At 44.2% G+C, this 13,824-nt stretch overlaps 2 protein-coding genes across 15 annotated transcripts in view; both read right to left on the bottom strand.

Moving 5' to 3' along the window:
• ZC3H11A (zinc finger CCCH-type containing 11A) overlaps positions 1–5,828 on the bottom strand; it is a 59,270-nt gene extending 53,442 nt beyond the window's left edge. For 2 of the 14 annotated variants that reach the window (XM_063597811.1, XM_063597832.1), the window contains exon 1: positions 5,676–5,810. The gene's annotated coding sequence lies outside the window, so the exon portion shown is untranslated. Of the gene's footprint in view, positions 1–4,849; positions 5,092–5,656 lie in introns of those variants that run through there. The other 12 variants (XM_063597837.1, XM_063597825.1, XM_063597807.1 and 9 more) reach the window with 11 other exon arrangements.
• Positions 754–4,850, bottom strand: ZBED6 (zinc finger BED-type containing 6). The gene has a single exon (XM_055109437.3). It carries the CDS (start codon positions 3,923–3,925, stop codon positions 986–988), a length of 2,940 nt encoding a protein of 979 aa, XP_054965412.1. The 5' UTR covers positions 3,926–4,850; the 3' UTR covers positions 754–985.
• Positions 5,829–13,824: the final 7,996 nt, after the last annotated feature.

Genomic DNA, 13,824 nt, shown 5'->3' on the forward strand with positions numbered 1-13,824 from the left:
GGGATCTTAAAATGAGATCAATTCACTCATTTCACCAATGATTCCTAACACATAAAAATACCGACTGCTTAGTTTTCATTAAGAATTCAGTGGCCAAAACAACCGCACAGTTAATACAGTATTATGGGTCATTAAGTATGTTTTTAAAAAGATTACCTAAAATTACAGAAACAACCTTTGGGAAATGTCTACTGGGTTTTTCCAAGCATGTTCAAAGGGCTCTCATTACAATTCCCATTCAACCTTTTCCAATTCTTGCAAACGTTTTAGTCTGTTTTTACCCATAAATTATTTGAAAGTACCTACACAATCTTTGTTATTTTTATAATATTTTATAAAGGTTAAAACAGGCATTTCAAAGACTAAAAGTATATTTTCCTAATTGTTTTCTAACATTTCCCTTTTATATAAGATCCAATTCTAAAGGGTAACACTATCACACTCAACAATTTGAAATTATAAAGCTGACCAGTATGAGGAGGCAATTAGAAATTTCCAAATATAAAACAATTTCACGGGTTTTCTTTCTGCCAAGTTGTAATTAAGCATCAGGGTTTTTAAGGAAACAGAAAAACAGGGGCAGGAGGAATGCCAGCCAGTGTACTTTTTTCTCATTTCGTTGATTTCAGAGCAATAAAATTTCCCATGGTGGGGGAAATCTTACTTAAAACCAATTACTAGTTCAATCTACCAGGAAGAAAGCCTAAGGCCTTTCAATGCTGCACTATATTTTTTTTAATTAAAAATATCTTCTCTCTCATTGGTATAAGCAAAATTTTCAAGTGCTAGCGCCACAGTTATAGCTATGAAATCTTTAATCTTCATTTTATCAAAATTATATTGCCTCTGAGGAATTTTCAGCCCTTGTGTGATTTCAGGTTTCCCCAGATGTGTTTATAAAGATAATGATTATATTTAACAACTACAGCTATTAAGATACAGTAACACAGCAAAAAGTTGCCCATTTTAAATGGAGAAAAAGAAATTAAGGCAGTATTTCTTTTTCACTGCTTTGAACAACTTCATTCTGCTCAGGATCCCAGCTCAGAACCAACGTAGAATAATCGTAGTTAACATTTTTCAAGTTCATTTTCAGAAACATCAGTTGTTCTATATTGTCAAAGTCCAGGCTCATGATCTGTTTTGGATGAAAGTGGCTATTTTTAGTAAAGATACATTCAGATTGCCAACTACACATGGGGCAACTTAGATACTGGATGGCAACCTGGGTCAAAGCCGGCCATATGCTTATCTTCCTCTGCCAGTAAATTAAAGGGTCATCACCTCCTGAGAACTCTGAATACTTCTCTTTGAAGTACTCATCCACAACTGCTACAGCAGAAGGGAACATGAAGCTTTTGCTTCCAAGGGCAACATTGTCTACAGCTGAGCTATCAACAGAACCTGAACTGGAGGTGCCTTCTTTTAGAGATGAGGTAAATGAATCAGCTCCCACTGTAACTGAGGGACAAGAAGCTTCTGAAGTTGGAATTTGGCAGATCTCTGGTGAAGATTCCATATAATTACAGACCTCTTCTGCAAGGAACTGCTTATAAGTTTCTAAATCAGCACCTTGAGGAAAAAAGTCTTCCAAACTGTTTTTAAAGCAAGGATCTAACAAAGTAGCCAAGATACAGGGCTTGGATTTAAGCATGGCACTTAGTAGGGTATCTGTTTCAAGTTTCAGAGATAAACTATCCACCAGATTGAGGGCCTGAGTAATACCTCTGACTTGAAAATCTTTTCTGAGTTTCTGCAGGGAAAGGAGTAGATGATGGATTAGGGGTAGCACCTGATTCAATCCTGCGGTCTTCACGCTCACTTTCTGGGTAGCCTCCTCAAATGGCTTAAGAATATCACAAACATAAGTCATTAGAGTCCACTGAAGGGAGGTGAGCACAACTCCACTGGCTCTACCAAGACTATGGTGAACTGAGTAGCAATGCTCCAAGAGCCATTTTAACATATAAAAAGTAGAAATCCAATGGCCAGTTTCGTCCTGCTTCAAATTCTTCCATGGAAGTTGGTGATCATTTTGGAACTCTTGCAGTATCTGACGGGCCTTGACCGAATGACTAAAATGATGACAAGTTTTCCTGGCAGCCACTAACATATTCTCAATGCTTTTGTGCTCGCAGAAAAAGTCCTGAATGACCATATTTAAACAATGCAGGAAGCATGGCACATGGGTAAAACCACCATCTTTGATTGCATGTACCACATTAGAGGAATTGTCAGAAACAATGAAGCTAGGGATAAGGAAATTTGGAGAAAGCCACAGACCAATCTGGTCATTTAATTCTTGTAAAATATTGGTTATCAAACAGTCTTTAGCCAAACCTGTAACACAAAGCACTGCCCACTTTCTAAAATCGGGGATCCTGCCATTATTGAGAAAAGACGCAGTTTCCAAAGAAACCCAGTGTACAGTCACAATAAAATAGTCAGTGGATGGGTCATGGGTCCATATGTCAACAGTCAGGTGTATCTTTTGGCTTTGAACATTCTCTAAAGTTAAGAAAATTTTTTCTCTGACACAATCATATAACTGAGGTACAGCCTTAGTGAAAAAGTAAGTCTCTGATGGCAACCTATAATCAGGGGCCACAATCTGCATGAACCTCTGAAAGGCTGGGGTTGAGAAATAGTTGTAAGGATGCATATCCTCCACAATCATTTGGATAATTGCCTGACTTATGTGACTTGAGACTGGATTTCCACAACATGTTGTTTCTCTCTCCTGCGCACGCATCAGAGTGCCTTGCTCTGCAACGGGAATAGGACTTTCAGATCTGTTTTCAACCTCTAACATAGGTTCATCTGAATCAGAGTCACTAAGGTCCTCAGCTGTTAAATCTTGGCTGCCTGTGGACTTTTCTCCATGCAAGGTATCACTCAAGAGATCACTTCTCTCAGTCTCAGCTTCATCTAATCCATTTGCAACAGCACCACTGTCTTTGTTGGCAACAGCCCAATGGATAGGATGTGTGGCTTGCAGGTGTCGTTGAAGTGTTGAAGTCCCTAAGTGGGACCCTGGCCTACCCCGGCTCACACTTCTTTTACATATATTACACACAGCTCTTGAGATGTGCTGAGGATCAGTGTAAAAAAAATTCCAAACGGCAGATGTCTTGGCTCTAGTTCCAGGAATTAAAGCATGCTTGACAATGTTACTTTTGATGAGAAATCTCCCTCTTTCTGCCCTTAGGGCATCAGATGCTGATTTATCATGCTTCTTACCCATTCTATTATCATCTAATGGATCAGTAGGAATATATTCAAAGCTTCCATTGCTTCCAGAAGAGGGAGATAAAGACACATCCAAGGTAAAGTCCTCCTCTCCACTAGCAACTCCAAACTTGTTGGCCCTGGTCCAATGAGGTGAATGCCTTGCTTGCAGATGTCGTTGAAGAGTAGATGTACCAAGATGGCTACCTGGTTTACCCCTGCTGACGCTTTTCTCACAGAGGTTACAAATGGCCCGCCAGGTGTACTGGGGGTCAACATGAAAGAAGTGCCACACAATGGAGGTCTTGGCTCTAGTACTAGGTAGATAGATCTGTTTTTCTATATTGCTCTCAAAAAGACTTTCTTCATCCTGCTCAGGGTCATTGGAAGCTAACAAAGCAGGGGCATCTGCAACAGGCCTCCCAGATCCCAAATCCTTACTAAACTTTTTGGCAAGAATCAATTTTTTTCGACGCCTTTTCCCCTTAATTCGCAAACCCTTCTTTCTTTTCTTTTTAGCAGGCTGTTTTGCCTCTTTATTCACTCCTTCTGCTACCATCTTTTCCTCTACCACATCTTCTTCATCTGTATTAGAATTAATAGGAACACATCCCAGAATCCCAGAATCACTAAAAGTGCTGCATCTTCTGCCAGGAGAGAGTGAAGAAACTGGTACACTTAGAGTACATACACTCATTCTCTTTATGTCTCCACAATTCGTACCAGAATCTGTTAGTGGGTTTATTACTCAAGCAGAAATACAGCTGTTCCTCTCTACTTGCATTACCTTTTCTCCAGTTTCTATGGGGAATCAAATTCCCACTGGACCAATAACTTCCAAGCCAGGTTATTTTTGGAGGAAAACTGACAGCAATGGAGAACATTCCCGAACTCTTTCTTAGAGGGCTTTAAGGTCCCTTCCAATTTTCTAAGTTCTGAATTCAAATAGTCCAGTGTCCTCATGTTACAGAAGTAAGAACTGAGTCCCCCTTTCCCAGAGTCACAGAGTTGGTTAGTAGCAGCTAGAAGCCAGGTCTTCCAAATCCCAGATCCATGTTCTTCCTGCTTCATCAAGAACTATATCTACTTGAAATGCCTTCACCTTGTAAAATACATATTTTTATGATGCCTCATGATAGCGACATCAATTTCCCTTAATTCTGAAATTAACTATTTTCAGGAAATCTCATTTAAACAAAAACATAGTGCATCATTCAACATTCATCATTTAGGACTGTGATTTGCCAATACAACCCAAAAAGTCAATTCTGGAAAGCCAACACAGACTCCGCATACTGGTCACAGCAAATGCTAGTTGAGCCCTTTCAGTTCTAACTAAAAGTAATACAACCTTTTAAAATGTGAGTGGCTGGAAAAAAATGCTTTGAGAAAAAAATTTTAAAACAAGGTTAAATGCTGCATTTTCAAAGTACTGTTTGTATTAAGAGTTAATTCAAGTTTAGTTTTCAGATATTTTTAGACTGGAGAAGCTTTTACAGCCTGTAAGTAACTCACAAGTTGTACGCTATAGAGATAGCAAAAAGTGAAATATGAACTTTAAACCACTTCCATTTCTTTTCGATTGATCCCTCCCCTTCCCCCAATACCTACATACATTTACCCTAAAAAGCATCGCTATCTCTAGTTCCACAGCCTCCTTCTCAAGGTCCAGAACCAAGGCCTGGAAGATGTCAACAATATAGGCCTTCCCCATAGGAATCCGCACCGATTATGGGAGTTTAGGGGTGTTCTTCATTACGGTTTCACCAATCCTACAAGGAGAACGGAGTGTCCCTGTTGCTCTTGACTCCGACGCTGAGGGCCAGGGGTGGGAGTGTAATGAGAGTGGGGAATGGGTGTAGGATACCGGAATAAGGTCGGTGGCTTTCTGTATGTGGAGTTTGAGACAAGCTCCAAAGTACTGGGACCCTGGAGAGGAATGAGAGTAGGTAAATTCAGCGCCCGGCACTCAGTCTGATTGATTTAGGCAGTGAGGGTCCGCTCAACTAGAGAAACTGTTGCCCCGAAGAAAGCAATCTAGTGTCAGTTCTCTCTTCGGGATTCGGGGGAACAGTCGGTTTTCGGGGGCTGCTCCGGGCTCCTCGAGATTAGCGAACACCGGATGTGGGGGAGGGGAGGAAGGTTGGCTGGGAAAGGAGCAGGCGCCGTGGGGGTGGGGTGAACGGGGTGGGGGTGGGGAGGATGGGAAAAGTGAGCGGGAGCCTGGGGCTCCCAGCCAGCCCCGGCGAGGGCCGCGACCGGGAGGTGGGGGGGAGGGGTCGTTACGGCGAAGCTGAAGGATCCGCTCTGACTTCCCGGGATAGGCCGCGACCCAGGGGCGAGGGGAGGCCGCTGCCACTCCCCTCGCCCTCTCCCCCACCTCCCCGGCCCCAAGCCACCCGGGAATCAAAAAAACGGGTCTAGTTACCAGAGAACAGAAACTTTACCGAACCGATGACACTATCCCCGACTCCCGCTTGCTGCCACGTCTTTCTTCTTGCTTGGCCGCTGCCGTCCGTCGTCCTCCCAGCAGCAGCAGCACTAGCAGAAAACCAAGACTGCCAGCGTCAAAGATGGCGCCTGGCTACAGGCTCCGCTCTAAGGCCCGGCCGGTAAAAGTGCCAGCACGACGCAGGGCGCGAGGATTCTGGAAGATGTAGTTCTTCTATGAGGCGATGCCTAAGATGGCTGCTCCGGGTCACAGGGTCACGTGACGGGGGAGGCGCTGGGTCGGGGAGTCCCTTCCCTTCAGAGGAATGCCTCGAAGCCGGCTTTCATAACGTTTTGTTTTTGTTTTTAAATCAAATGAGGTAATAAGCGGGAGGGCCGCAGGAACTGAGACTGCCATTCAGTAAGCGCTCAATTTATTCTTACCAAAGTGTTTGCTTAATGAGTAAATCTCCCAAACCATGTATACATTTAATTTAGAAATAAACTGTACTTTTCCTAAGCATGCAATGTAGAATGATTTGTTAGTTTATTTTTACTTGAAGAAGTGAGATTGGGCTTTGGGGGTGTTTCTTTGATTTCTTAAAGCAAATTTGTGTATTGGAAAAGTAATTCATGCTCGTGACAAAATTCAGGAGAGTTAGTTGGAGGTCGCAATCAGCAGTCTCATCCCTGCTTCATTATTAACATTGTCCCTTATTTTCCCTTTTGAATGTTTTTACTTTTTCCCCCGGTTATAAAAGTAATACACGTGGCCGGTGCAGTGGCTCACGACTGTAATTCCAGCACTTTGGGAGGCCTCGGCAGGCGGATCACAAGGTCAAGAGATCGAGACCATCCTGGTCAACATGGTGAAACCTCATCTTTACCAAAAATACAAAAATTAGCTAGGCGTGGTGGCACTCGCCTGTAGTCCCAACTACTCGAGAGGCTGAGGCAGGAGAATCGCTTGAACCCGGGAGGCGGAGCTTGCAGTGAGCCGAGATCGCGCCACTGCACTCCAGCCTGGGCGACAGAGCGAGACTCCGTCTCAAAAAAAAAAAAAAAAAAAAAAAATTTACCAGAGGGCTCTCCACATAGCTTAAGGGTTTTCCAACCTAGGACTTTCCAAGATGCAGTCCTGGCCTGACTAGTGTGCTATATATAGTTTATAGTTATATTTCAGTAAACCTAAAGTATCATTGATTGTAAGATACACTTTTATTTTACAAGCCTCTAAGTGGAAGAAAAAAACCAACAACTGCCAATTAAACTGACAGGCCGGCCGGGCAGGGTGGCTCACACCTCTAATCCCAGCACTTTGGGAGGTTGTGGCGGGCGAACCACAAGGTCAGGAGTTCGAGACTAGCCTGGCCAACATGGTGAAATCCCGCCTCTACTAAAAATACAAAAATTAGCCCAGCACAGTGGCACGCATCTGTAATCCCAGCTACTTGGAGGCTGAGGCAAGAGAATTGCTTGATCCTGGGAGGTGGAGGTTGCAGTGAGCCGAGATCACGCCATTGCACTCCAGCCTAGGTGACAGGCTAGGAAAGGATGTACATCTTAGAATGAATGAAAATATGAACAGGCTAAAACTATACATACTGTTTTGCAATTTGCTTTTTTCACTTTACAATATATCTTGAATATCTTTTAATGGTCATCAGCACTTAGAGGCCTACCATATTCTTTTTTTTTTTTTTTTTTTTGAGACGGAGTTTCACTCTTGTTTCCCAAGCTGGAGTGCAATGGCACAATCTCGGCTCAATGTAACCTCCGCCTTCCGGGTTCAAGCTATTCTTCTGCCTCAGCCTTCTGAGTAGCTGGGATTACAGGAATGCACCACCACGCCAGGCTAATTTTGTATTTTTAGTAGAGACGGGGTTTCTCCATGTTGGCCAGGCTGGTCTGGAACTCCTAACCTCAGGTAATCTGCCCACGTCGGCCTACATTCTTTTTAATAGCTCCCATCCCGCTCTCTGTAAGCCTCTTTTTACAATTTATTTCACCAGTCCCTTATTGATGGAAACAATCATGTTTCATTTTCCTTTAGTATCTCTCAAGGGGGGGGAAAGAAAAAATAATAGGGTAATAAGGACATTGAAGAGGGCAAGCTGGGCAGGGGCTCACGCCTGTAATCCCAGCACTTTGTGAGGCCCAGGCCAGCAGATCACTAGAGGTCAGGAGGTGAAGACCAGCCTGGCCAACGTGGCGAAAGCCTGTCTCTACTAAAAATACAAAATTAGCCGGGTGTGGTGGCACCCGCCTGTAATCCCAGCTACTCAGGAGTCTGAGGCAGGGAATCACCTGAACCCAGGAGGCAGAGTTTGCAGTGAGCCAAGATTGCACCACTGCACTCCAACCTGGGCAACAGAGAGAGACCCCGTCTCACAAAAAAAAAAAAAAAAAAAAAAAGGCAGAAGAAAAAGCCTAAGGCTGTTGCAGAGAGAGAAAACTAGTTGGGAAACCCTCTAAGAGTCAGGAGAGTGCACATGCCAACCTTCCCCACCCCCCCCCATATATACACACAGAATTCTCAGGGGTGGGGCTGGGCTTGCCCTTTGTATGTTATAAGTGGGGGTGAAGTATCTAAACCAAGGACACAATGCCAGATTCCCCCTATTCATACTGCCCTTCAAATTCTAAATGGATTTTAAACATCTCTAGACCTCTTCAGTGAATGACAAAACCTTTTGGGACGTTCAGTGTGTTTTTGCTTTGAGAGCAAAAGTTTGGGAAAAAAATGCAAAATTATTGAGACAAAATTAGGTTCAAGAGAATCTTTATTTAGACTAGAAAAGGAAATCACAACAAATTACACATTAAAAAAAAAAAAACCTCTGTGGCTGGGCACAGTGCCTCATGCCAGTAATCCCAGCACTATGGGAGGCCCAGGCCAGTGGATCACTTGAGCCCAGGAATTCAAGACCAGCCTGGGCAACATGGTAAAACCCCATGTCTACTAAAAATACAAAAATTAGCTGGATGTTGTGGCGTGCACCTGTAATCCCAGCTATTTGGGAGGCTGAGGCAGCAGAATCCCTTGAACCTGGGAGGTGGAGATTACAGTGAGCTGAGATTGTGTACCACTGCACTCCAGCCTGGGCGACAGAGTGAGACTCAGTCAAAAAAAAAAAAAAAAAAGAAAGAAAAAAAAATATATATATATATGATTATTGTCAAATTTGGTACAGCTTCTATCAAGTTTCTTAGATATATATAAGCACTAAGACTTTATTGAATTATTTAATACCCTCTTGGCCAGGCAAGAGCTACCATTTTTACTAAATCTATTATTTATTGCTATGTAAAAAATCACCCAAAAATGTAGTGGCTTAAGGAACAAACATTTGTTAGTTCACGTGTCTGTGGGTCAGGAATTCAGAAGCAGTTTGGCTGGATGGTTCTGACTCAGAGTCTCTAATGAGTTTGCAATCAAGTTGGCCAGGACTGCAGTCATCTGAAGGCTTGACTGGGGCTAGAAGATACATTTCCAAGTCAACTCATATAGCTGTTAACAGGAGATGAGACCTCAGTTTCTCACCCTGAGGGCCTCTCCGTAGGGCTGCTCAGGATATAGGCAACAAGCTTCTCCCAGAATGAATGATGAGAGAAATAGTAAAGATAGACACCGTAAGCTGCAATGCCTTTTATGACCTAGCCTTGGGCATTACATACCACCATTTCTTCTGTATTCTATTGATCACACAGATTAACACTGGCATTATGTGGGAGGGGACTAAGCAAGGGCATGGTAACAGGAGCCAGGGATCATTGGGGTCTTTCTTGGAGGCTTGCTACCATGCCAGCTGTTAGTGATAACTGACTCGTCCATTTAAAATTTTAGATGTGGCCAGTCACAGTGACTCATGCCTGTAATCCCAGCACTTTGGGAGGCCGAGGCGGGCAGATCACCTGATCAGGAGTTCAAGGCCAGCCTGCCAAACATGGTGAAACCCCGTCTCTACTAAAAATACAAAAATTAGCCGGGCGTGGTGGCGTGCGCCTGTAATCCCAGCTACCTAGGAGGCTGAGGCAGGAGAATCGCTGGAACCCGGGAGGCAGAGGTTGCAGTGAGCCAAGATCACGCCACTGCACTCCAGCCTGAGCAACAGACCAAGACTCCATCTGAAAAAAACATAAATAAAAATAAAATAAAATTTTAGATGTGTGGCCAGGTGCAGTGGCTCACACCTGTATTCCCAGCACTTTGGGAGGCCAAAGCAGGTGGATCACCTGAGGTCAGGAGTTCAAGACCAGCCTGGCCAACATGGTGAAACCCCCTCTCTACTAAAAATACAAAAATCAGCCAGGTGTGGTGGCATGCATCTGTAGTCCCAGCTACTTGGGAGGCTGAGGCAGGAGAATCACTCGAACCCAGGAGGCAGAGGTTGCTTGAACCCAGGAGGCAGAGGTTGCGGTAAGCCTAAGTTGCGCCACTGCACTGCAGCCTGGGCGACAGAGCGAGACTCCATCTCAAAAAAAAAAAAATTTTAGACGTGTGAAGAATTTTCCACAGACTAGCCTCTGATGCCATATGTTTCAAACCTTGTCACTCCTCAATGATTTACATTCTTCCAGTGCCAGATGCTGTAGGGCAGGTTTAAAACAAAATGTGACCTCTGGCCCTACAACATTGGGTCATAATGCTAGATGAGTCACTACAGTGGGCAACAGGGGTATTCTTGAAAACTATTTCTAGCCCCATGAAAGTGACTGTAAATCACATAACCCAAAATAATTGCATCCCAACCCCCTTTTAGCCAGATCCCAAAATGCCCAATAAGGGGAAGGTACTAGAAAGGACAGCAGAGTGAAAAGAAACAGGGCTTTTAACCATTGTCATTAAAATCTTACTTTTGCAAGTTTTAGAATGACTGCATTGCTAAGGCCCTGTCCAGAGCCTTGAAGGGAGCTTGTGAAAGAAAGGGTACCTGAAGGTTAAGCTTCATTATTTGCATAGCAGATCGGTAGTAGGTTGTGTTGACTCTCATATAATCTGGATTCAAATGCTGACCCAGCCTTCACCCTGAGGCTCTAGTCCACCCTGCGGGCTTTACAAACTGAGGGTAACCCTGTGTTTGTACTACCCGACATGAGAGATTGGAGTGGGAGAGAAACCACCATGTGAGTAGCTAGTCCCTTCCCCCACAGTGTTCATCACCACCGTCCATCATCTTGCCTTTTTGTTGTTGTTATTGTTGTTGTTTTTGAGACAGAGTTTCACTCTTCTGCCCAGGCTGGAGTGCAATGGCGCGCTCTCAGCTCACTGCGATCTTGCCTCGCAGGTACAAGCGATTCTCCTGCCTCAGCCTCCCGAGTAGTTGAGATTATAGGCGCCTGCCACCATGCCCAACTAATTTTTTTTGTATTTTCAGTAGAGACGGGGTTTCACCATGTTGGCCAGGCTGGTCTTGAACTCCTGACCTCAGGTGATCCGCCCACCTTGGCTTCCCAAAGTGCTGGGATTACAGGTGTGAGCCACAACGCCCAGTCTCATCTTGCCTCTTTTTATCCCTGCCTTTGGGTCTCAGCTGTCTGACATGTGTGAGAAGATAGTGACTAACAGAGCATTCTACCGAGAAGCCTTAGACAGGAGTCACAAATAACTTACTAACTGCAGATGACACAATTTAAACTTCTTTCTCTGACTGTGGGATCTGAACTGGTATCATCAAAAATCAACACTTCTAGGCCTGCCTTCCCCTTCCAATGCTTCCAATGCATCCTTTTGCTGTTTTATTTCCTCATAAGGATTTTTTACTTGGTCCTCAAATAACATTGTCTCATTCAATGTCATTTCATTAAAATGATGATGAGGAAAAAATAAATCAATTCCAGGCCGAGTACACTGTCTGGGTGGAGTTTACACATTTCACTCGTGTCTGTGTGAGTTTTCTCCAGGTACTCCAGTTTCCTCCCATATCCCAAAGATGTGCAAATTAGGTGAACTGGTATGTCTAAATGATCCCAGTCTTAGTGAGCCTGGATGTGAGTGTACCCTGTGATGGAATAGCAGCAGCCTGTCCAGGTTTGGTTTCTGCTCTTCTCCCTGAGCTGCTGGGATAAGATCCAGCTACCAAGGCCCTGAAATGGAATAACTGGGTAAATACTTAGCTTGTTCTTACTAATTTTTTTTTTTTTTTTTTTTTTTTTTTTTTTAGACAGAGTCTTGCTCTGTTACCCAGGCTGGAGTGTGGTGGCACAATCTCAGCTCACTCAACCTCCACCTCCTGGGTTCAAGTGTTTCTCCTGCCTCAGCCTCCTGAGTAGCTGGGATTACAGGTGCCTGCCACCATGCCCAGCTAATTTTTATATTTTTAGTAGAGACGGGTGTGATGGTTAATACTGAGTGTCAACTTGATTGGATTCAACAATACAAACTATTGATCCTGGGTATGTCTGTGAAGGTGTTGCCAAAGGACATTAACATTTGAATCAGTGAGGCTGGGTGCGGTGACTCATGCCTGTAATCCCAGCACTTTGGGAGGCCGAGGCTGGTAGATCACAAGGTCAGGAGATCCAGACCATCCTGGCTAACACAGTGAAACCCCGTCTCTACTAAAAATACAAAGATTAGCCGGGCGTGGCAGCGTGTGCCTGTAGTCCCAGCTGCTGGGGAGGCTGAGGCAGGAGAATGGCGTGAACCCGGGAGGCGTAGCTTGCAGTGAGCCGAGATTGTGCCACTGCACTCCAGCCTGGGCAACAAAGTGAGACTCCATCTCAAAAAAAAAAAAAAAAAAAAACCATTTGAATCAGTGTGCTGGCCTGGGAAAGGGCAGACCCACCCTTAATCTGGGTGGGCACAATCTAATCAGCTGCCAGCATGGCTACAATATAAGCAGGCAGAAAAATGTGAAAAGAGAGACTGACCTAGCCTCCCAGCCTACACCTTTCTCCCTTGCTGGATGCTTTCTGCCCTTAAACATCGGACTCCAGGTTCTTCGGTTTTGGGACTCAGACTGGTTCTTCTTGCTCCTCAGCCTGCAGACAGCCTATTGTGGGACCTTGTGATGGTGTGAGTTAATACTTAATAAACTCCCCTTTATATGTGTGTCTATTCCATTAGTTCTGTCCCTCTAGAGAACCCTGACTAATACAAGGGCGTTTCACCATGTTGGCCAAGGCTGGTCTCGAACTCCTGACCTCAAGTGATCCACTGGCCTGAGCCTCCCAAAGTGCTGGGATTACAGGCATGAGCCACTGCTCCCGGCCTACTGACCTTTCTTAAATGTATCTATAACTCGCATTTATTTCAGTGTTTAATATTGAATGTTTAATGTTCAATGTTTTGGTCTTTATTTAGAAGTTTGAGCCTGGGCAACACAGCAAGACCCTGTCTTTAAAAAAACAAAAAAAATACAAAATTTAGTGGGGCATGGTGATGCACACCCGTCGCCTCAGCTATTTGGGAGAGTGAGGCAGGATGATCACTTGAACCCAGGAATTTGAGGGTGCAATGAGCTATGATCATGATACTACACTCCAGCCTTGGTGACAGAGTGAGACTCCATCTCTAAAAAAATTAAAATTAAAAGAAATATGTTTGAGGATATTTATATGACCAGAAATATGCTGTAGGAACTCAACTTTTGTTTATATCAGTTAGCCTATAGTAAAATTGGTTTTGCTATCACTGTTTCACTTAAAGTTGAAGTTTCCAAGAACATATTGATAATATTAAATGAGAACCTTACTGTATGTAGGTTTTTTTTTTGATACGGAGTCTTACTGTCACCCAGGCTGGAATGCAGTGGCGTGATCTTGGCTTACTGCAACCTCCTCCTCCCAGGTTCAAGTGATTCTCCTGCCTCACCCTCTCAAGTAGCTGGGATTACAGGCACCTGCTACCATGCCTGGCTAATTTTTGTATATTTAGTAGAGATGAGGTTTCGCCGTGTCGGCCAGGCTGGTTTTGAACTCCTGACCTCAAGTGATCTGCCTGCCTCGGTCTCCCAAAGTGCTGGGATTACAGTTTTTTTTTTGAGATGGAGTTTCACTCTTGTTGCCTGTGCTGGAGTGCAATGGCAGGATCTCAGCTCACCACAACCTCCGCCTCCCAGGTTCAAGTGATTCTCCTGCCTCAGCCTCCCAAGTAGCTGGGATTAGAGGCATGAGCCACCGTGCCCGGCTAATTTTGTATTTTTGGTAGAGACGGGGGGGTTC

The sequence above is a fragment of the Pan paniscus genome, chromosome 1 (genome assembly GCF_029289425.2).
Source record: "Pan paniscus chromosome 1, NHGRI_mPanPan1-v2.0_pri, whole genome shotgun sequence".
In the NCBI taxonomy this organism is placed as follows: domain Eukaryota; kingdom Metazoa; phylum Chordata; class Mammalia; order Primates; family Hominidae; genus Pan; species Pan paniscus.